The sequence below is a fragment of the Piliocolobus tephrosceles genome, chromosome 5, assembly GCF_002776525.5.
Source record: "Piliocolobus tephrosceles isolate RC106 chromosome 5, ASM277652v3, whole genome shotgun sequence".
Taxonomy (NCBI): Eukaryota; Metazoa; Chordata; class Mammalia; order Primates; family Cercopithecidae; genus Piliocolobus; species Piliocolobus tephrosceles.
In genome coordinates, this window is record NC_045438.1 from 126935968 (window position 1) to 126948573 (window position 12606).

General features: G+C 45.5%; 1 protein-coding gene across 2 annotated transcripts in view; it reads left to right on the forward strand.

Annotated features, from left to right (window-relative positions):
• USP49 (ubiquitin specific peptidase 49) overlaps positions 1 to 12606 on the forward strand; it is a 115257-nt gene that overhangs the window by 94956 nt on the left and 7695 nt on the right. The window contains exons 4-7 of one of the 2 annotated variants that reach the window (XM_023212789.3): positions 2950 to 4386; positions 6017 to 6221; positions 10331 to 10439; positions 11310 to 11515. In XM_023212789.3, the coding sequence (XP_023068557.1) occupies positions 3031 to 4386; positions 6017 to 6221; positions 10331 to 10439; positions 11310 to 11515 (1876 nt within the window). In that variant the 5' untranslated portion in view covers positions 2950 to 3030. The remainder of the gene's footprint in view (positions 1 to 2949; positions 4387 to 6016; positions 6222 to 10330; positions 10440 to 11309; positions 11516 to 12606) is intronic. The other variant, XM_023212790.1, reaches the window with a different exon arrangement.

The window sequence follows — 12606 nt, forward strand, 5'->3', positions numbered from 1 at the left end:
TGAGGCGGAGTCTCGCTCTGTTGCCCAGGCTGGAGTGCAGTGGCACGATCTCGGCTCACTGCAAGCTCCGCCTCCCGGGTTTACGCCATTCTCCTGCCTCAGCCTCCCCAGTAGCTGGGACTACAGACGCCCGCCATCTCGCCCGGCTAGTTTTTTGTATTTTTTTAGTAGAGACGGGGTTTCATCGTGAGGGCCAGGATGGTCTCGATCTCCTGACCTCATGATCCACCCATCTCGGCCTCCCAAAGTGCTGGGATTACAGGCTTGAGCCACCGCGCCCAGCCTTTTTTTTTTTTTTTTTTTAAGAGACTAGGCCAGGTGTGGTGGCTCACACCTATAATCCCAACACTTTGGGAGGCCGAGGCAGGAGGATCACTGTGCCCAGAAGTTTAAGACCAGTCTGGGCAACACAGTGAGACCCCCATCTCTACAAAAAATAAACAAAATTAGCTGGGCATAGTGGCATGCACCTATGATCTCATCTACTCTGGAGGCTGAGGTGGGAGGATCACTTGAGCCCAGGAGGTGGAGGCTGCAGTTAGCCAAGATCACACCACTGCACTCCAGGCTGGGTGACAGAGTGAGACCCTGTCTCAAAATATATAAATATACAAGTAGATAGATAGATAGATAGAGACAGGTCTATGTTGGCCAGGCTGGTCTTGAACTCCTGACCTCAAGCAATCCTTCCACCTCGGCCTCCCAAAGTGTGCAAGCCACGGTGCCCAGCCTAGGGAATTTTAAGTTCTGGTATTGAGGGGAAAACGCCTTTCAAAGTTCCAAAGATATAAAAAATTTTCTTTTAAAATAATTGTATAGCAGCCTGGCGCAGTGGCTCACGCCTGTAATCTCAGCACTTTGGGAGGCTGAGGTGGGCGGATCACAAGGTCAAGAGAACGAGACCATCCTGGCCAACATGGTGAAACCCCGTCTCTACTAAAAATACAAAAAAATTAGCTGGGCGTGGTGGCATGCACCTGTAGTCCCAGCTACTTGGGAAGCTGAGGCAGGAGAATCGCTTGAACCCGGCAGGTGGAGGTTGCAGTGAGCTGAGATCACGCCACTGCACTCCAGCCTGGTGACAGAGCAAGACTCCATCTCAAAATAAATAAAATAAATAAATAAATAAATAAATAAATAAATAAATAAATAGTTGTTTAGCTTCTTTCCCTTGGAGAAATTGCCCATAAGGCTTTTCTGATGAACAATATTGAAGAAGTATTATGGGGAGGGAAAAAAAAAGAAAACATGCTTAGGATGTTACTACTATTTTAAAAAGCATTTTCATATATATCAGCTGGAAGATTTGTTGCTTTTTTTTCTTTTGTTTTGGTAGTTTGGTTAAATATTATAATACCAGTAGCCACTTCACCTCTTGTCCTAAGTCATATTTGTCCAGTTCTTTTTTTTTTTTTTTAGACAGAGTCTCGCTCTGTCGCCCAGGCTGGAGTGCAGTGGCCGGATCTCAGCTCACTGCAAGCTCCGCCTCTCGGGTTTACGCCATCCTCCTGCCTCAGCCTCCGGGTAGCTGGGACTACAGGCACTCGCCACCGCGCCTGGCTAGTTTTTTGTATTTTTTTTTAGTAGAGATGGGGTTTCACCGTGTTAGCCAGGATGGTCTCGATCTCCTGACCTCGTGATCCGTCCGTCTCAGGCTCCCAAAGTGCTGGGATTACAGGCTTGAGCCACCGCGCCCGGCCTCTGTTCAATTCTTTACTTACCTATCCTTTCAGTAAAGAAGGTAAAAGTTTTCCCACCCTTACTGCAAGATGCAGATGTTCTTTTCAAAAAGACAGATGTTGGCTGGGTGCAGTGGCTCACACCTGTAATCCCAGCACTTTTGGAGGCTGAGATGGGAGGATCACTTGAGGTTAGCTCAAGACCAGCTTGTGCAACATAGTGAGATGTGTCTCTAAAAAAACAGGCCGGGTGCAGTGGCTCATGCCTGTATTCCCAGCACTTTGGGAGGCCGAGGCGGGCAGATCACTTGAAGTCAGTAGTTCGTTCAAGACCAGCCTGGCCAACATGGTTAAACCTTATCTCTACTAAAAATACAAAAAGATTGGCCGGGTGTGGTGGCATGCGCCTGTAACCCCAGCTTCCTGGGAGGCTGAGGCAGGAGAATCGCTTGAACCAGGGAGACGGAAGTTGCAGTGAGCTGAGATTGCGCCACTGCACTCCAACCTGGGCAACAGAACGAGGTTCTACCTCAAAAAAAAAAAAAAAAAAAAAAAAAAAAAAAAAGCATAAAAAATAAAAAAAAATTAAAAAACACATATACGGCCGTGCGCAGTGGCTTATGCCTGTACTTTTAGCACTTTGGAAGGCCGAGGTGGGCGGATCAACTGAGGTAAGGAGTTCAAGACCAACCTGGCCAACATCTTGAAACCCCATTTCTACTAAAAATACAAAAATTAGCCAGGTGTGGTGGCGCAGCATCAGTAATCCCAGATACTCGGGAGGCTGAGGCGAGAGAATCTCTGGAGCCCGGGAGGCAGAGGTTGCAGTGAGCTGAGATCCAGCCACTGCACTCCAGCCTGGGCAACAGAGTGACTCCGTCTCAAAACAAAAAAACCACATATACAATGTTCCTTAGTCATGTCTCATAAAAATGATACTTTGTACTGGTGAGGACTTTATTTTTCTCATTTTTGTCTTATATCCTGTTATCTCTGCTTTGAAAAACATTGCAATTGACCTAAAATTGACATTTTTATTTGAGGCTCTTCATCTCTCCCACTGGTATTTGAAACACCATAAAGTTTCAAATTTGTGCTAACCCTTCCGTAAGATTCTTCCTTTTTAAGTAATTTAACTGTCCTGTAATTCTCTGCTTTTATACCAAATGTGCCTTTTTTTAACTTTCAAAGGAACCAATTTGGAATTGAAAATGAATGAATCTAGAGTTGAAATACCAATTGCAAGTCTTTTTCTTTTCTTTTCTTTTAGGAAAATATTTTTCGAAGAGTTTTCTTTTTCTTTTTGGGGGACTGTCGTGACAGGCTGAGAGAGTGGCGACTTCTATAAGACATGGATAGATGCAAACATGTAGGGCGGTTACGGCTCGCCCAGGACCACTCCATCCTGAACCCTCAGAAGTGGTGCTGCTTAGAGTGCGCCACCACCGAGTCGGTGTGGGCCTGCCTCAAGTGCTCCCACGTGGCCTGCGGCCGCTACATTGAGGACCACGCCCTGAAACACTTTGAAGAGACTGGACACCCGCTAGCCATGGAAGTCCGGGATCTCTACGTGTTCTGTTACCTGTGCAAGGACTACGTGCTCAATGATAACCCAGAGGGCGACCTGAAGCTGCTAAGAAGCTCCCTCCTGGCGGTCCGGAGCCAGAAGCAGGACACGCTGGTGAGACGCGGGCGGACGCTGCGGTCCACGGCTTCGGGTGAGGACGTGGTCCCGCCGCAGCGGGCTCCTCAGGGACAGCCGCAGATGCTCACCGCTCTGTGGTACCGGCGCCAGCGCCTGCTGGCCAGGACGCTGCGGCTGTGGTTCGAGAAGAGCTCCCGGGGCCAGGCGAAGCTGGAGCAGCGGCGGCAGGAGGAGGCGCTGCAGCGCAAGAAGGAGGAAGCGCGGAGGCGGCGGCGCGAGGTGAAACGGCAGCTGCTGGAGGAGCTGGCCAGCGCCCCTCCGCGTAAGAGTGCACGGCTGCTCCTGCACACGCCTAGCGACGCGGGCCCGGCCGCCTCGCGCCCCACCACCCTCCCTACCTCACGCAGAGCACCCGCCGCCACGCTCAAGCTGCGTCGCCAGCCTGCCGTGGCCCCGGGCGTCACGGGCCTGCGCAACCTGGGCAACACCTGCTACATGAACTCCATCCTCCAGGTGCTCAGCCACCTCCAGAAGTTCCGAGAATGTTTCCTCAACCTTGACCCTTCCAAAACGGAACATCTGTTTCCCAAAGCCACCAACGGGAAGACTCAGCTTTCTGGTAAGCCAACCAACAGCTCAGCCACAGAGCTGTCTTTGAGGAGTGACAGGGCCGAGGCATGCGAGCGGGAGGGCGTCTGCTGGAACAGCGGGGCCTCCATTAGTCGGAGCCTGGAGCTCATCCAGAACAAGGAGCCAAGCTCGAAGCACATTTCCCTCTGCCGTGAACTGCACACCCTCTTCCGAGTCATGTGGTCCGGGAAGTGGGCCCTAGTGTCGCCCTTCGCCATGCTCCACTCAGTGTGGAGCCTAATCCCTGCCTTCCGCGGCTACGACCAGCAGGACGCGCAGGAATTTCTCTGTGAGCTGCTGCACAAGGTGCAGCAGGAACTCGAGTCTGAGGGCACCACACGCCGGATCCTCATCCCCTTCTCCCAGAGGAAGCTCACCAAACAGGTCTTAAAGGTGGTGAATACCATATTCCATGGGCAGCTGCTCAGTCAGGTATGTGTGTGCCTACCATGACAATGAGAGGCTTGTATGTTAGCTTGGGCTTCCTGTGAGTGCCTTCCCCTGGTTATTGGGCTAATAAGAGCAGCCAACATTTGCTGTGATTATGCGTTTTTGAGGGTGGCCGTTGTACCTTTTATTCTACTGTACATTATGATGGCCTTTTGGGGAAACTTGCCTAGTGTCTTTCCGGCCAGATTTTTAGTTTAACTTGCCACATTGCTTAATTTTCAGTGAATATCTTTAACTGTTATTGAAGATATGGGTAATATAATATTCTCATTGTTATAATTAAGTACTCATTGTTGGTGTGCCATCCTTTGATCAATTTTAGGGAACAGAGTTTGCCTGTAACTCTGGTTCCATAATAGTTTGAAAGAGCTGTCTCCCTTCTTTACATACAAGGAAGGAAGGTAGCTAGGAGCATGCTAAAGACCAATGCAAGCCTCCTTCCTGTTCCCCATTACCTTTTATTTCCTGAATCTTTAGCCATGTAATCTAAGCAAAGATTCTGAGATAAGGCCTTGTGAGAATATGCAGACAGAGTATTTTTATAGTTAAAAAAAAAAAAAAAAAAAAGACGGGCGCAGTGGCTCATGCCTGTAATCCCAGCACTTCAGGAGGCCAAGGGGGGTGGATCACCTGAGGTCAGGAGTTAGAGACCAGCCTGGCCAACATGGTGAAACCCGGTCTCTACTAAAAATACAAAATTAGCCGGGTATGGTGGTACATGCCTGTAACCCCGGCCACTTGGGAGGCTGAGGCAGGAGAATTGCTTGAACCCAGGAGGCAGAGGTTGCAGTGAGCCGAGGTCGCGCCATTGCACTCCAGCCTGGGTGACAGATGGAGACTCTGTCTCAAAAAAAAAAAAAAAAAAAAAAACCAAAAAACGTGTTGGGGGGGCGGATTGGTAGGCAACTTAAGAGATTCAGGTAAAACCTCTACACTATGCTTGTGTCTTGGTTTTTAGGGTTTTGAAAGAATGATGAATGGTATGGAAAGGGAAAATTTAATTAGGTTTTTGTTTTTGAGCATGTAAAAGGGGAGTATTTATTAGCACTTCTTCTGTCTCCCCTCCCCTTAGGAAGAAAGGTGCACCTGGGAAGGTTATAGTGGGAATGGAGGTCTAATCACAGCATTTTGAGGCTATGCAGACAAGAGGGGTTCAGTGTAGGGCTTCTGCAAGTAACAAAGGCAAAAAGAGAGGCATGCTGGGCTCTATGGAAGGTCTAAAGTCAAGAGGAGGAATTACAGGGTGAGGGAAGTAGGCAAGGACCTGCAAATTCTCTATATCAGACTGATCCCTTGAGAGACTGCATAATAACTTGCAGTCTGTGCTACTGTACTGTTGAATGGTAGAGCATATTTTGGGAGAGGAGAAAGGCGGGTTGGTATAGTCTCTATGCAGTATGGTTTTTAAATTCCAGCTAGCATCCCATAGTTAGAAATGTACATCAGAAGTAATATACTCTAATTCTTTTAAAGTTATGTTTATTATTTTAATATTACTATTTTTTGAAAATTATACTTAGTTTTGATAAAGTGTGTCTTTTATGAAGCAAGTAAAACTGTACGCAGGAAGCATGGAAGTTATATAATCTGTAAATTAATCTTTTCATTCTAGGTCACATGTATATCATGCAATTACAAATCTGATACCATTGAGCCCTTTTGGGACCTATCCCTGGAATTCCCTGAACGCTATCATTGCATAGAAAAGGGGTTTGTCCCTTTGAATCAGACAGAGTGCTTGCTCACTGAGATGCTGGCCAAGTTCACAGAGACAGAGGCCCTGGAAGGGAGAATCTACGCTTGTGACCAGTGTAACAGTGAGTGCTGTGTGGAGGAGGGGGTGTAGTGGGGAAGTATAACTGGAATATCAGTTTAACGTGCTGCTTTGTCCTCTTTAGTCAAAAGTAACACTAATGATATTGAATGGTTCTAAAGCATCATTGGATGGATCAATGGATCTCTTCCTTCCATTTTTCTAAAAATCAAAAAACATGGACTTGTTTTAATTATGTATTAAAAAACAAAACAAGGCTGGGCGTGGTGGCTCATGTCTGTAATCCCAGAACTTTGAGAGGCTGAGGTGGGCGGATCACTTGAGGTCAGGAGTTTGAGACCAGCCTGACCAACATGGTGAAACCCCGTCTCTACTAAAAATACAAAAATTAGCTGGGCATGGTGGCAGGTACCTGTAATCCCAGCTACTCGGGGAGCTGAGGCAGGAGAATCAGTTGAACCCGGAAAGTGGAGGCTGCAGTGAGCCAAGATCACGCCATTGCACTCCAGCCTGGGCAACAGAGTGAGACTCTGTTTCAAAAAACAACAACAACAATAACAGAAATGAAACAAAGACCTAGGAGTTGATTGACCTCCTGATTGACATTAATTGTCATCTGGGAAGGGATTTTAAAGTGTGGCTCCTGAAATGGGGACTCTGAGAATGTTAGTACTTAGCTTCTTAGTGCTATGGGCCTGCTGCGTAAATTAATGAATGTAGAGTCCAACAGTTCTTACTTAATCTAAACCCAGATGGAATAGCCTTTCTGAGGGATGCGATATCAGAAAAGCATGCTTTTGTACTGAACTGGTAGACTTAATGTCTGTCAAAAGTGATGCTAAAGATTGGTACAGTGGAACCAAGAAAGTAAATCTTAAGGTACATTGCTCAGTGGCAGCTTCATGAAATATTTTCTGCATTTTTTTTTATTCTTCACATGCCTAAAAAGTTCACATTTCAGAGAAAGTCATAAGGAAGTATTTCTGGGCCTGGCGCAGTGGCTCACGCCTGTAATCCCAGCACTTTGGGAGGCCGAGGCGGGTGGATCACGAGGTCAGGAGATCGAGACCATCCTGGCTAACACGGTGAAACCCCGTCTCTACTAAAAATACAAAAAAAAAAATTAGCCGGGCGTAGTGGCGGGCGCCTGTAGTCCCAGCTACTCGGGAGGCTGAGGCAGGAGAATGGCGTGAACCCGGGAGGCGGAGCTTGCAGTGAGCCGAGATTGCGCCACTGTACTCCAGCCTGGGAGGCAGAGCGAGACTCCGTCTCAAAAAAAAGGAAGTACTTCTGTGTTGTCTGTAATTTTAAAATGGAACTCTTTACATAGGGTTACAGAGGCATGTTATAGAGGCCCTTCCGTCTTGCCACACTAACACTTAATGCTTCTGCTAACCCAGTATGGACAGAGGAAATGCAGAGCAAATATGTGGATGCTTATGTTTGGGGGTTGTGGCATATATAGATTTGGAAACTAAAAGTATAAAGTTAATGGGTTGTACAGAGACCTAGAAATCCATTTGCAGTCACATAATAGTTTAGTTCTTCAGTTTTGAAGAAAAAAAATGTTAGGCCAGGCGCAGTGGCTCATGTGGGTAATCTCAGCACTTTGGGAGGCCCTAAGGTGGGCGCCACTGCACTCCAGCCTGGGTGACAAAGCCAGATGCTGTCTCAAAAAAAAAAAAAAAAGGCAAAATTGTGGGAAACCTGTTCCGCTCTTTGAAGAATCAGAACAAAAATCAACAGTCAGGCTTGAGGCCAGGTGCAGTGGCTCATACCTGTAATCCCAACACTTTGGGAGGCCAAGGCAGGAGGATTGCCTGAAGCCAGGAGTTTGAGACCAGCCTGGGTAGCACAGCAAGACCTCTTTTAGGAAAAAAAGAAAAAAAAAAAACCCACAAAGTTATGCTCGATATCATTTTGCCATTTCAAAACAAAATTTGAAATTTTATACCTGGCTAACTGTAGACTCACCTATCCTGTTCCATTTTGAGATACAGAGTCAGGTGAATCAAATTGTCTCATTAGAATAATATTTAAAAAACAAAAACAGAAACAACAACAACAAAAACAGTGATTCCTGAAGCCTTTTACTTGTAATGAACAAAAGAATATTAACAGCTTTAACTCCATCATTTTTGGATATGATAGATTAGGCAAGAAATAACTTTGGTTTATCTTTACAAGAAAGGATTGTTCTTTGGTTGTCAGATGTGCCAATTTATCAGGATTTCTCTAGGCAAGTGCAAATAGTGCCAGAGAAGGAAACCAGCCTATGGTGAGGAAATGAGATGCATTGATCTGCTGCCTGTGAAGTTTCAAAACTGTCAGTCTTCTACCTGTCTTCCTGGACAGCTTAATGAAATGGAGACAGAACTGATCAATCTCAATTGAATCAGTAATTTATTTTTCTTTGTGAATTTCATTTTAGGGAAACAAAGCCTGACTCTATATTGTCTTCATCTTAGCTCACATACTCCCTCTGCTGAGGGTGGCAGTCACTGCCAGGGTTCCTAGCCAGAGCTGCAGTAATTTTCAAAAAAATGGTGAATAGGAATATAAAATAAGGCCAAGCCCCTCTTTGAATTCCATTTCTGTTCATGCCAGCACATATTGTGACTACACACCCTGGTAAAAGCTTCTCCTATGGCACAACTCATTCTGATGCAATCTATTATGAGAAGCGACACCTCCACATCCTATTGTCACAGAAAGCTCTGTGATGCATCATCTGGCTGTGATTTGCTACCTTTCATGAGTAGTACAGACAGGACTGGGAATCAGATGTCCAGCTCTTCAAACACTGAGCCCATGATATCAACAGCTCAAGACAATTAGCAGGGACTGCCGTAGAACACTAATTTTCTACTCTCATCCATTTACCAATTTAATATAACAAAACAGTCATCAGTAAATGGTTACAGGAAAGGCTTCTGATAGAAACTAAGATAACTCTATTTCCATTGTTTATTTGCTGAAATTTAGAAATGCATTTCCTCAAGGTTGGGCACAGTGGGCTCACACCCACAATCCCAACACTTTGGGAGGCCAAGGTGGGAGGACTGCTTGAGGCCAGGAGTTCAAGAAATGCATTTCCCCCACATTTAGAAACAAAATTAGAGGCTGATCACTGGTTCTGCTTTGGAGTAGATGAATTTAGCCACCTGTCAGCTTTGTCCTTGCATGTCCAGCAGTGTGCTTTTATCTAGGAAATATGTTTCAAAAACTAGGCACAGCATAAAAATATAGAACCAACAGTTTATTTTCTAAATGTTTGAATATGCCATAAGCAAATCATGCTAAAGAAAAATGTGTTTAAATACTCTATCATTTAGTAATCTTATCCTTTTTTTCCTAAGCCTGAAATATATGCATTATTCCCTATTTTACTGGTGAGGAAACGGAGGTTCAGAGTTTTGAGTAACTTATCCATTAGCACACAACTAGTTGTGAGCAGGAAGTAGAATTAGGCTTACCTAGTGCAAACAGAAAGCTTCTTAAAATCATATTGTGGGGTATCATAATTGAAGTTATAAGCCATTGTGAAGACATGGAGCCTTAAAATATGCTTCTACTCTATGTGCTTGCTGTTGCATGTTCCATTATATTCCATTATACGCAAAGTTCCTGATGGCAAAAATTGCAAAGATTTGAGTTGCTTGTAACAGTCGACCCAAATAACAATGACTTAAAATGACAGATATTATTATAAAACAAGTCTGAAGGACATTCAGGGCCAGCACGGTGGCTGTATGGTCATCAGTGACCCAAGCTATTTCTGTCTTTCTGTTTTACTATCCTGTTGCAAGACTTCTGTCTTCAAAGTTACCTTTTGGTCCAGGAGGAATTCCAGTAGTTTCAGATAGTGGGAAGGCCAAAGGGATGCACCTTACAAGTGAGTCAGCCTTGTATAAGCAGAGTCCCACACAGTCATTCCTTTCATCTTAGCCAGAACTTCCATGGTCACACCATGCAGGCTTGTGAAGCCGGGAAATGCAGTCATAAAGAGGGTCACATTGCACCCCCCAAAAAAATTGAGGTTCAGATACTGAGAAATATGGAGAATGCATATTGAATGGCAAGTCAATGTCTCTGCCATAGCTAGAAAAATCTCCTCACAATCTATGTCTTATACCTTCCCAAACCACATAGGCAAACGACGAAAATCCAATCCCAAACCCCTTGTTCTGAGTGAAGCTAGAAAGCAGTTGATGATCTACAGACTACCTCAGGTTCTCCGGCTGCACCTTAAAAGATTCAGGTGAGCTTGCTGTGGGAGTCCTAGCTGGGTGAGAGCTGTGGGAATAGCTGCTCCAAAGGCTTTGGTGAGGGCAAATGTCTTCTATGATGTTGGGAGGGGAAGCCTGTTCACTTGAGACCTTGTGTTTCCCATGGAGATTAAATCATTCACATCCACTAAGGCAAATTAATGTGGGAGCCCAGCAGGACTGGGCTTTTGCTCTCATGCTCCTGTGTAATTAATTATCCAGCCTGCACTGGGTATCTGTGCTTAAAGATTTTCTAGCCTGGCTTGGACTTACGTAGATTCATCTTCAGGATGAAATATAAAATAATCTGGAAAAGCAGGGCAGGCAGGAAACTACAAAAAGATTGTTGCTTGAATTGCTTGTTTAGGGATCTCTAGGTTTAGAGTACTTCATGGAACATTCACAGCAAATAAATGGGCCAGGCGCAGTGGCTCATGACTGTAACCCTAGCACTTTGGGACGCCAAGGTAGGCAGACTGCTTGAGCTCAGGAGTTCGATACCAGCCTGGGCAACATGGTAAAACCCTGTCTCTACAAAAAATACAAAAATAAGCCAGGCGTAGTGGTGTGCACCTATAGTCCCACTTACTCGGGAGGCTGAGGTGGGAGGATCACCCAAGCCTGGGAAGGTTGAGGCTGCAGTGAGCCTTCACCACTGCACTGCAGCCTGGGCAACAGAGAGAGACCCTGTCTGAAAATAAATAAATAAATAAATGTGAACATTGATTACCACCATTTTATTGATGGGAAGACCAAAACCAGAAGGTTTAATTTTCTCAGTTCCCTGTTTTATTAATACCTACCTCTACCTACAATTGTATATGCCGGTTTTTACTAGTAACAAGCTTATATCCATGTTCTAGGTGGTCTGGCCGTAACCATCGAGAGAAGATTGGGGTCCATGTCGTCTTTGACCAGGTATTAACCATGGAACCTTACTGCTGCAGGGACATGCTCTCCTCTCTTGACAAAGAGACCTTTGCCTATGATCTCTCCGCAGTGGTCATGCATCACGGGAAAGGGTTTGGCTCAGGACACTACACAGCCTATTGCTACAACACAGAGGGAGGTGCGTGCGCTTTACTCTGTGGGGTGGGGGACACGGAAAGGGGTTATTTGTCCACATTTTATTGTTTTCCTTTTATTTCCATCCCATGGATTACCTAGAGGGCAATTACATACATGAAAATCCAGTGGCAAGAATTGTGAAAGTTGGGTCAGGCGCCGTGGCTCACACATGTAATCCCAGCACTTTGGGAGGCTGAGGTGGGTGGATCACCTGGGGTCAGGAGTTTGAGACCAGCCTGGCCAACATGGTTAAACCCTGTCTCTATTAAAACAGTACAAAAATTAGCCGGGAGTGGTGGTGGGCACTGGTAATCCCAGGTACTCAGGAGGCTGAGGCAGGAGAATCGCTTGAACCTGGGAGGCGGAGGTTGCAGTGAGCCAAGATTATGCCACTGCACTTCAGCCTGGGTGACAGAGCAAGACTCTTATCTCAGAAAAAAAAAAAAAGAATTATGAAAGTTGGATTCAAATTTTGGGTATATCACTAAGTATCAACATATGGTTGTTCTAAGAATTAAAAGGAACCGACATGTAAAAGTGCTTAGAACAGGACCTAGGCCCTGTGCAATGGCTCACGCCTGTAATTCCAACACTTTGGGAGGCAGAGGCGGGAGGATTGCTTGAGGCCAAGGGTTCAAGACTAGCCTGGGCAACATAGTAAAAACTTACCCAGGCGTAATGGTGTGCACCTGTGGTCCTAGCTACTTGGGAGGCTGAGGTGGGAGAATTGCTCGAGCCCAGGAGTTTGAAGTTGCAATGACCTGTGATTTCACCACTGCATTCTAGCCTGGGCAAGAGAGTGAGATCCTGACTCAAATAAATAAATAAAAAGAGCAGTTGCCTAGCACATAGTGCTTATTCAGTCAGTGTTTGAGGATATTGTAGTATTATCAAAAATATTGGTTATTGATAATATTACTATTGTTGTGGTAATGCTACTTCTGCACACCCCAGTTTCCTTCTTGGTTATGCAGAAAGAGTAGAACCTGTGTAACCTCAAGATGCTGTATGAATCTCACTAGCTGCAGCTTATAAAGCTGAGAACATTTACTGAGCACTTACTATGTTCTTACTACTTCCCCTGCCATGGGA